This window comes from Mesoplodon bidens (assembly GCF_964165515.1).
Source record: "Mesoplodon bidens genome assembly, chromosome: 15".
Lineage (NCBI taxonomy): Eukaryota > Metazoa > Chordata > Mammalia > Artiodactyla > Ziphiidae > Mesoplodon > Mesoplodon bidens.
The window spans coordinates 10,376,662-10,389,299 of NC_138171.1; the positions used below are offsets into that span (position 1 = coordinate 10,376,662).

The 12,638-nt window shown below is 47.2% G+C and overlaps 1 protein-coding gene across 2 annotated transcripts in view; it reads left to right on the top strand.

Annotated features, from left to right (window-relative positions):
- The first annotated feature begins 722 nt into the window (after positions 1–722).
- The window catches only part of ATP9A (ATPase phospholipid transporting 9A (putative)), a 134,980-nt gene continuing 123,064 nt past the window's right edge, over positions 723–12,638 (top strand). Inside the window, exon 1 of one of the 2 annotated variants that reach the window (XM_081255888.1) lies at positions 723–864. In XM_081255888.1, the coding sequence (XP_081112014.1) occupies positions 797–864 (68 nt within the window). In that variant the 5' untranslated portion in view covers positions 723–796. The remainder of the gene's footprint in view (positions 865–12,638) is intronic. The other variant, XM_081255889.1, reaches the window with a different exon arrangement.

Below are 12,638 nucleotides of genomic sequence, written 5' to 3' on the forward strand. Positions count from 1 at the left end.
TGATTGTGAATCTCAGGGGTCCAGGTGGGAGAGTGAGGGTAGGGGATGGTGAAGGATGGTGGGTGAGGGAGTCCGGAAAGCGGAGTGAGGCAGAGTGTGGGTCCCGGTGTGATTCCTGGGGGCACACGTGTGTGAGGCCTGAGATCCAGGGCGGACGAAGGTGACTCCTGGGCGTGAGTGTAGCAGGGTGTGTGCGTGCAGGTGTACGTGTGTGATTGTGAAGGTCGGATGCTGGTGCGGAGTAAGCAGTTGAGAGTGAGTGTGCGTGTGTATGTGTGTGTGTGTGTGTGTGCGGGTCGCGTGTGAACGTGCAAGGGTGAGCACGTGAGAGGATGGAGGCCGAGGGAGCGTGGCAGTGTGTGCGCGTGAAAGTGGTGTCGGCTGGGGGCGGGGATCGGGCGCGCGCGCGCACGGCGGGGCGTGGGCGGGGGGCGCGTGGCCGGGTGGGCGCGCGTGGGGGGCGCGCGGCGCGGGCCGGGGGCGGGGACACTGCGGCGGCGGCGGCGCGGACACAGCCGGCCGCCCCCCGTGGCAGGCGCGGTGCGGGGCGAGCGGGCGCGGCGCGTAGCTCGGGCCCATGGTGCGCCCGTGTCCGTCGGTCGGGCCGCGCGGGCGGCTCCGCGCGTGGCCTGGCGCTCGCGAGCTCGCCCCCTCGCTGCGGGCCCGGCCCGCCCGCTGCCGCCGCCTCCTCCCCCGGGGCGGCGCGGCGCCGGCGGGCGGTGGCGCGGAGGCCGGACCGGGCGGCGGCCCAGGCGGCGCGGGGGGCACGGCGGCCAAGGCGGGCGGCGCGAGCGACATGACGGACAACATCCCTCTGCAGCCGGTGCGCCAGAAGAAGCGGATGGACAGCAGGCCCCGCGGCGGGTGAGCGGGACCCGGGGCTGGCCGCCTTCCTTTGTCCGCGCGCGGCCGGAGCCTGGCGCTCGGGCAGGGCGGGCCGGGCCTGACAGGTTGGCCGGCGCCATGAGCCGGTGGCCGGGCCTGGGAGGCGGGCGGGCGGGCGGGGAGGAGGGAATTCGGCTCAGCTCAAGCCCCCGCCCGGGCCCCCGGCGCGATCGCGTCCCTTTTGGGCCCAAGTGCCCGGCTGCCTCGCACCGATGCCCACCTTCCTTCCGAAACCCCGAGAAGCCGGGCCTGCCCAGCGCTGTTTACACGCGCGTGGAATTGGGAGCAGCCTTGCCTCTTAACCATTTTGTTTCCTGATTACTCTTTGTCGTTGTAATTCCGATTCGGTCAGTATCAAACCTTGCTCTGCGCGTGGAGTCCTCGGAAGCCCGGATATGCTCAGTTTATTTGTCGGGGGAGGCATGGCTTCCTCCGCAGACCCGCCTGGGGGGTTCCCCATCAGTGCCTCCGGGACTCAACCCCCAGATGGCCGCCTTCCCCTCCCGGCCCCGGCTGGACCCGAACTAGTAGCCGCAGGAGGGCGAGAAGGGCTCCTGCTGGTCGACAGGAGACCCCCACCCTCCACGGTTCCCCACAGTTTGAGAGAAGGAGCCCCCTGGCAGACGTAGGGGTTGCCACCTGCTGTGCCTTCCCGCATTGGCAGGCCCCTGGGCAGCCTGGTGAGGGTTTCCCTCACTTGGGGAGAGAGGACGGGCGGATGTTTTGCGCCCTGCCGTCTTCCTATTCGGAGGATGGCAATGACCTGTTGAGGTTTTAAGGGTCTGTGGCATCGCCTGCGACAGTTAGCTGCGGGGGGAAGGTTGAGGCGAGCTGGTTAAAATGCAGATTCCCCGGCCCCGCCCAGACCCGCCGGTCAGTTCTTGGGGGTGGGACCTGGAAATGTGCATTTTCCGAGGCTGCCCAGGTGAGGCTGTTGACGGGTGAAGGCTGAGAACCGCAGCTGGGCGGGGCCGGGCCTCTCGGACCCGCCCTTCCCTTTGGCGTCCTGTTCTCTCTGGGCCTTTTCCCTGTGGCGGCCGCTCTTTGCGGCGTCAGATATTTGATGGAGGGGGTGAGGAGGGTGAACAAGTAGGCTGGCTTCCCCAGGTGTCCGTCGAATTAAGAAAAATGAAGAATGCTGCCAGCTGCCATTTTGTGAGGTCTTTGTCCCTGTCTTAAAGTCTTCCTTAAATCTTCCGGTGAGGAGTCCCCATTGATAGAATACAGTGGAGGAAGCGAGCCCAGCGAGGTCGAGGACTGCTGGGAAGATGCTGCAAAATGCAGATTGCGCTCAGGCTCTCTGACCCCAGAGACCGACAGCTCTCCACCCCTTCCTTCACTGTTCGCGCGCGTTGTAACCCTGACCACTCAAGGCTAAAGAACGGTAACAATTAACTTGAGCCCTATGCCAGGCATACACCCTCAGTCAATGTTTTTTTTCTCAGGGTTTTAATGAATTAATATGATCAGTGGACTCGAAGCTCCTCTAGTTATTAATTTGTGCCAAAAACAATTATAAAATGCCTACTGTGTGTGTGTGTGGGGGGGGGGCTGTGTCAGGTGTCTGGGGGTGCATATACGAATTAAACAAGCCCTGACCACAGGTGCGCGCCTCCTGACCCTGCATTGGAATCACCTGGGGCAGCTTAAACAATTACCATCCCTGCCCCATTTTAGACCTTTGAAATAAGAGTCTGGGAGTGGGACCTGGCTATAAGCTCCCCTGATGATTTTAATGCGCTGGCATAGTTGAGAACCTCTGACTCAGTGCATGAGAGAAAAATGCAAATAATTATTTAAAAGTGATGATTACCGTGATAGAAATATGCACCGTTGTTACAGGGGCCCAGAGGGAGCGGTGCTGACAGTTGGAAAAAAAAGATTTCTGTTTGTTATTGGCATGGAAGATCACTCCTCCTTTAGAATTTGCCACTTTGGAACTAATTGATTTCCTAAGCAGTGACATGGATTCAAATTCAAATCATGTATCTGGAATTCCAGGTATTTGCCTATATGTTCTAGTATTTAATCTGCATTTTTAGGAGTAGGCTTGTCAAGTTGCGGATCTTGGTGTTGGGAAAACGCTTTTGGAAGCACAGAGAGATGGACAGGCTTCCTGTAGTTTAAGGCGGGGGTGGGGTGGGGGGCGGGGCGGGGGGAGATAAAGGAATAAGAAATATATTTGTGATGGATCAGACTCTTTGCTGGGCACTTGAGATAAATGGCTGTGTTTAAATCCTCATAACAACTGTGTGAATTTTTAGAGTTAGTTTCCTCATTTTATAGACAGGGAAACTAAGATTCAGTGATGCTAAATAATTTGTTGGAGGTCATAGAGATACTCAGTGTGAGGAGGTGGATCAACTCTTTTTACCTAATGGCTCAGAGCTGTAGGATGGTTGGGGGATTTTGTGGTTAAAAAACCAAAAACATAGGTGCCACAGGTCCCAGGAGACAGAGTATAATTAATGCTGGGGTCACTCAGCATATGTCGCCAAGACATGCAATTTATTTGCCGGAGGAATCCCGTAGACCCAGAGCTCTTTTCTCTCTTGAGAAAGTTACCACATCCTGATGTTGAGAAAACTATTACAGTGGTTTTGTTAGGACACAAGGCATTTACCTCACGTTGCTGGAAGCCATTTTTCTGACATCATGCGCTTTCCTTCTGGCTAAATGAAGTTCTCTTCTTGGTGAAACACAAGAGATTGGTTAGGAGCGTGGGCGTAGGATTGGAGAGCCTGGGTTTTGCCACTCACTAGCTGTGTGACTTGGGGAAATTACTTTACCTTTCTGGGTCTCATTTTTTTATCTGTAAAGTGGGAGTAACAGTAATTATGTATACCTCCTAGGATTGATTTGAGACTTAATCCATGTTAAGTTTGGAACACGAAGTGCTTAGTACATCCTGGGTCTTTACTAGGACAGTTAGTGATAGTTAGGTCTTTGTGTAAGGTTTGCTTTGGGGGATCTCCAGAACGCTCCTTTGAGAGGAAGGACCTTTGATGGTAGCAAGTAAAGAAATATTATTGACTTCATTGCTCCTTCCTGATCAAATCCAGGAAATGATTAACTACATAAACTATTCCATCCAGGTATGTAGACGCCCTGGTGTGATAGATATTGTCGAAAGCAGCTCTGGCAGAACTGAGACTTTGCCTTCTCTTAGTAATAATTCGGAGTTTTGTGGCCAAATTGGCCAAGGATGCTTTGATTTTTGATGTATTTGGACTTGGGGCGTTAGGAAGTTTTGGATGAATTGGGTTAAGAAAGAGCTGGCTATTTAGGTACAGAGTCTATTTCAGCTTTTTTTTAATATAAATAACTTTATTCAAGTATAATTTACATCACATAAAAATACATCCACTGTTAATGTACAACTCAACTGATTTTTTTAAAGTAGATTTATAGAGTTTGTGCAGCCATCCCCACAATCCAGTTTTTGAACATTTCCATCAGTCCGAAAAGTTCCCTCGTGCCTGTTCGCAGTTCATCCCAGGCTGTCACCGATCTGCTTTCTGTTTTCATAGGTTTGCCCTTTCTGGAAATTTCATATAAATGGAATCATAAAATATGTTGTCTTTGTATCTGCCTTTTTTCACAGCATATTTTTTTTAATTTTAATTTTTAATATTTTTATACAATTTTTAAAGGTTACTTTCCATTTACAGTTATTAAAAAATATTGATTATATTCCCTGTGTTGTACAGTACATCCTTGAGCTCATCTCACACCCGGTAGTTTGTACCTTTTGCTCCCCAGCCCCTATTTAGCACCCCCCACCCCCCACTGGTAACAACTAGTTTTGTTCTCCATGTATGTGTCTCCTTTTTTGTTAGCACAATAGCTTTAAAGTTCCTTTTTATTGCTTAATAGAATTCCATTGTGTAGATATACCATATTTTGTTTATCTGTTTACCAAGATGGACATTTGGATTATTTCCAGTATTTGACTATTGTAAATAACACTGCTAAGAACATTCAAGTCTTTGTATAGACATATGCTTTTATTTCTCTTGTCTACTGTGAGGTTTTTTTTTTTTTTTTTTTTTTTTTTGGCTGCGTTGGGTCTTTGTTGCTGAGCATGGGCTTTCTCTAGTTGCGACGAGCGGGGGCTACTCTTCGTTGTGGTGCGCGGGTTTCTCATTGCCGTGGCTTCTCTTGTCGTGGAGCACAGGCTGTAGAGCACAGGCTTCAGTAGTTGTGGCACGTGGACTTAGTAGTTCTGGCTCGCGGGCTCTAGAGCGCAGGCTCAGTAGTTGTGGCGCACGGGCTTAGTTGCTCCGTGGCATGTGGGATCTTCCTGGACCAGGGCTGGAACCTGTGTCCCCTGCATTGGCAGGCGGATTCTTAACCACTGCACCACCAGGGAAGTCCGGCAGGTGGATTCTTAACTACCGTGCCACTTGGGAAGTCCCAGACCACTGTCTTTTCCCTCCTGTGCCTCAGTTTCCTCTTCCGTAAAGTGGCGACATAGTAAGAGCCCATGTGGTTGGGCATAATATATGCAGAGTAGATATGAGCCCTCAGAGAACGTCAGAAATTGTTCTTTGCACAGCCTGGAAGAGGGACCAAGCCTTATGCGGACTCTTGCACTGGGTAACACGATCTCCTCTTCTTTCTAGAACTTTGTAGAGAGTCTGGTTGAGTAAGAACTCTGGCCAGAAAATGGCCACGGAGGACTTGACTCTGCCAGAAGCTCTCTCAGACCTCAAATGACTAAATCTGTAGTGGCAGGGCCGCTGCAGGCCACGTGCTCCTTTGCAGAGGTGCTCATGCCATGCCAGGACGAGGGTGCATCAGTGATGTGAATTCACTGTTGATGTGGACGAAGAACAGTGCCCGCGTAGGGAGTTCTTTATACAGATGTGTTTATTCAGTGGGAAGTTCTGAACTTTTTATTGAAGCTGTCACTTCTGATTTGTGATGTTAAAATGCCTGTCTCTCTTGACATCATGGAGGGTAGTATTAGGTACGCAATACAGTTGATTCTCATTACTTGCAGTAGTTCTGTTCTGTGAAGTCCCTGCCAGCACTGAATTAGCGAACAGTGAACCACAGCTCCTAGGGGGAAATATAGGGTTAGGTTCCTGCGAGCCTCGGGTTACAACATTTCAGTTGACTCATCAGTAGAGAACATTGTGTTAGGTATATTTCTGTTGAAAGAAACGGTGTTTAAATATGTTGTTGATTCATTAACATTGAGCTCATGACCAACAGCACTGCAACTCATGCCTTGAAGGAAGCTTATATGTAACACATGTATTTTTCTCCATGAGGCACAACACAGGCTTCTTGCTCTTAGGAATGCTGACAGTGCTGGGACCATGTTAAACAGTGAAATAGATAACAAAAAGCACAGAAATGCAGGACACATGGCACTAAACAGGCCATGAAGAGGACCCTTTTGTACAGTATGAGAGCGGAGACGAGAAGGCACATCCTCGCCCCGTTCAGCCTCAGCTGGGAATGTGTGTGGGTGACTCGGATTGTTTTTTCCACTCTGAGCATGTCTGAATGACCACGAGAATGCCGTGAGCATTGATTTTTGAGGTTACGGATTTTAGGCAGTAGGTGAATTGGCAAAAACAAATATCACAAATCAGAAGGATGGGCTGTATGTAGGGGTGCGTGTGTTTTCAGTGTCTTAATGTCGGCACGGTGGACGTGGTATTAGGTATGCAGTCCTAATACCTAACATTAGGTATTAATATTGGGGGGTGGGGTGTGTTGGGGGGAGCATATCGGGGGATTGTGCTGGTGACTGAAATGCACAGCCCCCAGCCCGTCCCCTCTCTGTGACGAGTGGAGAGTTGCATTAACAGCTCTCTGCTCCCTTGGATGAGTACAGTCAGAGCAGGCGCTGGTAGCGGCCCATCAGGAAGTGTTCTATGCGTCCTCTGCCAGCCCAGCTGCACTTGTGCCATCCACTTCCTGTTACAGAATCCCTGCCGTGGGCCCTCGCCTGTACTGACCAAACCCGGACCAGGTGCTCCCTGCCCATGCCAGGCACAGGCAGTGACACCAGATGTGAAATTACAAACCCAGGTGGAGATGCTGAAGGGTAGAGCCTGGATACAGGCGCCACTCTTGCCGGGGCTTCCCTGAGGAAGGCCAGTGAGCCACCTGGGTGCCAGTCCCTAAGGAAGCAGGGTGGCCATTTGACCTTGACCTTGGCCACCCATGCAACAAGTAGAAAGGAGGAGGCGGGGTGTCGAGTGATCCGTCTTTGGACTTTGGGCTGTTATTTCTCAGAACAGAAGTTTCTTTTAATATCTCTACCCAGATGCATGTGATGAAAGTCATTAACTAGGGCTGGCCAGACTTGATGGCCACCTTTGGGAATAGACATGAAGTGCCTGGAGCTTCCCTCCTAAACGTGAGTGGACTTTGGTTTAATTTAGAAAAAGGCTCATTGTAACATATTTTTTGATGACTTTTACCTAAAGACATAGAATGGTGCTGATTGTTTTTAAAGCTATGGTTTAATTTAGAAAGAAAAAGATTCATTGTAACATATTTTTCGATGACTTTTACCTAAAGAGATAGAATGGTGCTGATTGTTTTTAAAGCTAGCATCTTTTATTCATGTGACTTTGAAAGATTGATTTGGGTATTCAGAGCTTGGCCTGCGGGAAGCTTAGCCAGAGATCACTTTAGGTGGCTTGTGGCCAAACATTGAAAGGTTAGCAAATATGTTTATAGTTCCTTCTGTTTGTGCCAAGTGATTGATACTTGTTTTCTCTTTGTAGTAGTGACAGGAAGTTTTCTTTTAGAATACATTTCAGTAAAAAACACAGAGTTCATTTAAAAGTATGAAGTCAGTAATAGTTCGGTAGGTTTGTAGACGTGCCCACGTCATGCCTGACATTTAGGAGGTGGTGGCCTGTGCTAATAACATGGTGCTGTTGGTCTAAAAATATAATGTTATTGTTACAAAGGGGAAAGAAAAGGGATAAGCTGGTTGTGCTAATAGATTAAAAATTATTTTTTTAAAAAAAATATTTTATTGAAGTATAGTTGATTTGCAATGTTGTTAGTTTCTGCTATATAGCAAAGTGAGTCAGTTATGCATATATATATTCTTTTCCATTATGATTTATTACAGAATATCAATACAGTTCCCTGTGCTCTACAGTAGGACCTTGTTGTTTATCCATTCTGTATATAATAGTTTGCAGCTGCTAACCCCAAACTCCCACTCCATCCCTTGCCCATCCCACCAACCCCTGACCAACCACAAGTCTGTCTTCTATGTCTGTGAGTCTGTTTCTGTTTCATGGATAAGTTCATTTAGGTCATGTTTTAGATTCCACATATAAGCAATGTCATATGATATTTGTCTTTCTCTGTCTAACTTATTCACTTAGTATGATAATCTCTAGGTCCATTCATGTTATTGCAAATGGCATTATTTCATTCTTTTTTATGGCTGAATAATAACATTGTGTACATGTACCACATCTTCTTTATCCAGTCATCTGTTGATGGGCATTTAGATTGCTTCCGTGTCTTGGCTATTGTAAATAGTGCTGCTATGAACATTGGGGTGCATGCATCTTTTCGAATTATGGTTTTGTCCGGATATATGGCCCGGGAGTGGGATTGCTGGATCATATGGTAGTTCTATTTTTAGTGTTTTGAGGAACCTCCATACCGTTTTCCATAGTGGGTGCACCAACTTACTTTCCCACCAACAGTGTAGGAGGGTTCCTTTTTTCTTCACACCTTCTCGGCATTTGTTATTTGTAGACTTAAAAATTCTTTTTATTTTACCAAGTTGTCCATGAAAAACATGCTTTTTAAACGATGGTTAGTTTACCTAGTTCATCTGGGACCTTAACGTTGCTTTAATCATTGTCTAAAGTTTGAGAGGTTTGTGGGAGAGGACAGTTTGAAGGGGCCCCGTGGAAAGAAAGGCTTCTTGTGTGAGTTGGAAAGCTGGGTGGGCTGGAGACTATTGCCTTCTTCCAATTAGATCTCTGTGGCATTTGCCCAGTGCCAGGGAAGAGCCTGCTGGCTGCCCTCCCTGAGGAAGAAGAGGCCTATGGAGGGAACGGGGCCTGGTAGGCTCTCCCTCTCTTTGCTGTGCCATCTGCTGTGACACAAGATGAGGTAGGGTTTGGCCAGTTTAGACCTCAGGGATCCTCAGCCTCAGCGCTATTGATATTTTCGGTTTGACAGTTCTCTGCCTTGGGAGCCTGTCCTGTGCACTGTAGGATGTTGGGCAGTATCCCTGGCCTCTGCCCCCTAGATGCCAGTGGCACCCTCCCCCCAGTTGTGACAACCAAAACTGTCTCCAGACATTGCCATGTCCCCCGGGGGGGTGGGAGGAGTAGGAGTGGGCAGCTGTTAGGACCCCCTGGATGAGTGGAATGCGCACACGCTATGAAAAGCCATACCCCTTACTGTCCTTAAGGTGACTCATCCTGTCTTTAAAAAAAAAAAAAAGAAAGAATGAAAAAAGAAAAACCTGCTGGGCAAGAAATTCATGTTTGGATTATGTTCTTAACTCTGAGTTCAGCTTCTCATTTAGCCGCTAAGGAAGTCTTGAGCTGTTGGAAGAAAGCGTTTGGGAAGTGTCACGGGCTGACGTGTGTCCCTCTCCAAATGTACATGTCGAGGTCCTAACCCAGCACCTTAGAAAGTGACAGTATTTGGAGACAGGGCCTTTAAAGAGATGATTAAATTAAAACGAGGCCGTTACGGTGAGCCCTTAACTAATCTGAGTGGTGTTCTAAGAAGAGGAGATTAGGACACGAAGAGAGATACCAGGCATGAGAGGAAAGCCCATGAGGACACAGGGAGAAGGTGGCCGTCTGCACGCCAAGAGAGGAGGCCTCAGAAGGTAACAGATCGGCTGACACCTTGATCTTGGAGTTTCCAGACTCCAGAGCTATAAGAAAATAAATTTCCATTGTTTAAGCCCCCCGGCCTGTGGTGTTTTCTTATGGCAGCCTGAGCAGGCTAACATAGGAAGCATCGTGTGGTTATTTTGGTAGGTGAGGAATCTCTCGGTGTTTTTGGTAAACCTTTATTTTAAACTGATGATGAGTTCTTTAGTGCTTTTCTTTAGACAGTCCGGTCTCAAGAGTTCTCCATAAGCAAAGCGTTCTCCATGTTGCAAAGTCATGTCCACTAGAGCTGAATGCCACCCCCCACCCCCCTGCAACCTAAAACACATGCCACATGCTCCATAAGGTGGACGCGCTGTCCCCAGATGTTTCCTTTTGCTTAAAGAGTTTACAGGGGTCACATTTCAGGTTGTGCTTTGGATGGTTGGTTGGTTAGTTCTTGTCACTTGGATTGTGCTAGATTAATTTGATGAGAATTATAATAGTTGCTACCCCCTATCGTGTGCTGATGAGGTGTCCAGTGCTCTTCTAAGAGGTTTACGTGGATCATCCCATTTCATCCTCCTGACAGCCCTACTTTACAGGTGGCAAACTGAAAACGGTTTTGGTTTAGAAAACTTAAAAGCTCATTTCAGTTTTTTTTAAAAGGCTCATTTTACTTTGAATTTCTGCAGCAAATTGTATTTTGCAACCTGTCTCTATGCCCTTTCTTTCCTATTTGAGGTTTTTTGTAATGGCCATCTAGAGGAAGTGATTTTTGTTGAGGGAAGAGGAATTGGGGGTTTGTGAGCCTTCAGTGATTTGGAGGTAAGTATGTGTGTGCTCCGTTGTTCCTGGTAGAAGCAGAGGACAGAGAAGATGTAACAGAGGGAAATTCTGGAAACTTCAAATTATCCACAATCACTGCAAATCCAGCAGAAGCGTAATATCTCTGTTCAGAGTTAGTTTCCATATGGATCCTTTTTTTTTTTTTTTTAAATTCACTCTTTCTGTAGGAGAGACATTCATGCTAATGAGGGGGGGAGTGCAGAACATCTATTTCTAAAATGTGTGTACTCACCCTGTAAAAGGAAGTGATTTGAATCTGAATACTTTTTAGCTGTTACACAGTCAGTCCCCATGAAAGTGCAAAGAAAATGTAAAACTGGAGAACCTCCCCCGCCCCCATCCTCTCCCCTCTTCTTTCTGTTCTCCAGACTAAAGGCAATTAGAGGCTCTCATACAAGGAATGACGCAATTGTGTCCTGGTAAATCAAAGGACTAGGCAGTAAACAGATAACACCACTTGTCCCACCTCGCAGGGTTTTTTTCCCTAAATAAGCTGCTTAAAAAACTATGCATAGGGCCTCCCTGGTGGCGCAGTGGTTGAGAGTCCGCCTGCCGATGCACCGCAGCGGGAGAGGCCACAACAGTGAGAGGCCCGCGTACCGCAAAAAGAAAAAAAAAAAAAAAAAAAAAGCTATGCATATGTACACATCCATACATATATATACACACGCAGGAAAGTGCACAAATCATAAACGCACAGCTTGATGAATTTTCATGAAGTGAACATCCTCCTGTAACTGGCAGCAGATAAACAGGCTCTGACCTCAGAAGCCTCCTCTTGCCTCCTTCCTCCCCCGTCTTGATCTATATCCTGACTTCTAACAGAGATTGGCTGGGCCTGTTTTTGACCTTTAAGTAAATGCAGTCACGTAGCAGGTACTCACTCATGCCTGTTAATTCTTGCTCCATGTTTTGTTCATAAGGGTTGACCCTGTTGCATGTTTATTGTAGTTTGTTCACTTCTGTCCGCCATATGAAGTCAGAGTATGAGTAAGTCATTGATCCTTGAACAATGAGGGAGGGGGTTAGGGGTGTTGACCCCCAACCAGTCAAAAATCCAAGTACTGGTACTGCTTGCTATCTTTGCCTCAAAAACAAAGGAATTAATAAATGACTCACCCAAGAGCAGAAGCTCAAACAGTTTGAATAGAATAAGGACTCAAACCCTAGTTCTTTTGATTTTACATATTGTGATCTCTGATCAAACACAAACTTTTCCCCAAACTTAGTTAATTTAAAGATCTGTAAAATGAAAATACAGGTACTTTATTTATTGAGAAAAATCCACATATAAGTAAGTGGACTGGTGCAGTTCAGACCCATGTTGTTCCAGGGCCAGCTGTATTCTGTGACCCCTCTATCCCATCTCTCCCTGATGGACAAGTGGGACGTTTCCAGCTTGAGGTCTTATGAATGGTGCTGCTGTGGACCTCCCTGAGCTTATCTTGAGGACATGTATTATGTGGCTTTGTTGGGCCCTTGGGGATATTTGTGTTTAGCTTTAGTAGAAATTGATAGTTTTCCAAATTGTACGAATTTATGCTTCTCCAGCCGAGAAAGTGCCAGATGCTCCACATCCTTGTCCACACTTGGTATTAGTCATTTTTCATTTTAGCCATCCTCATGGGAGCATAGTAGTATCACAAGAAATTATTTTTTAAAAATATTTATTTGAAAAAAAATTTACTTGAGAGAGGCTTCATTTTCTTGCTCTGAAGTCAAGTTTTAGACGTATAGGATAGCCGCATCATGGGAACCCTGAACCTAAACGTGGCAAAATGATTGCATCACAGCGGCCTTGCCTTTCTGACCAAGTACTCTCTTTTTATTTTTACTTTGATTTTATTTTGCCTCATGATAACTTTGCACCATAGCTCACACTAGCTCAAAGATTGCAGTCTCTGTCCTAACACAAATCCTTGTTTCTACCTTGATTCCTCCCAGTATATTCTGCAGCTTGATCTTTCTTTCCTTTCCTTTTTTTTTTTTTTTGCATTTCTTATTTTTGATATTTTTTAATTGAGGTAACGTTGGGTTGTAGCATTATGTAAGTTTCATCTGAATGACATT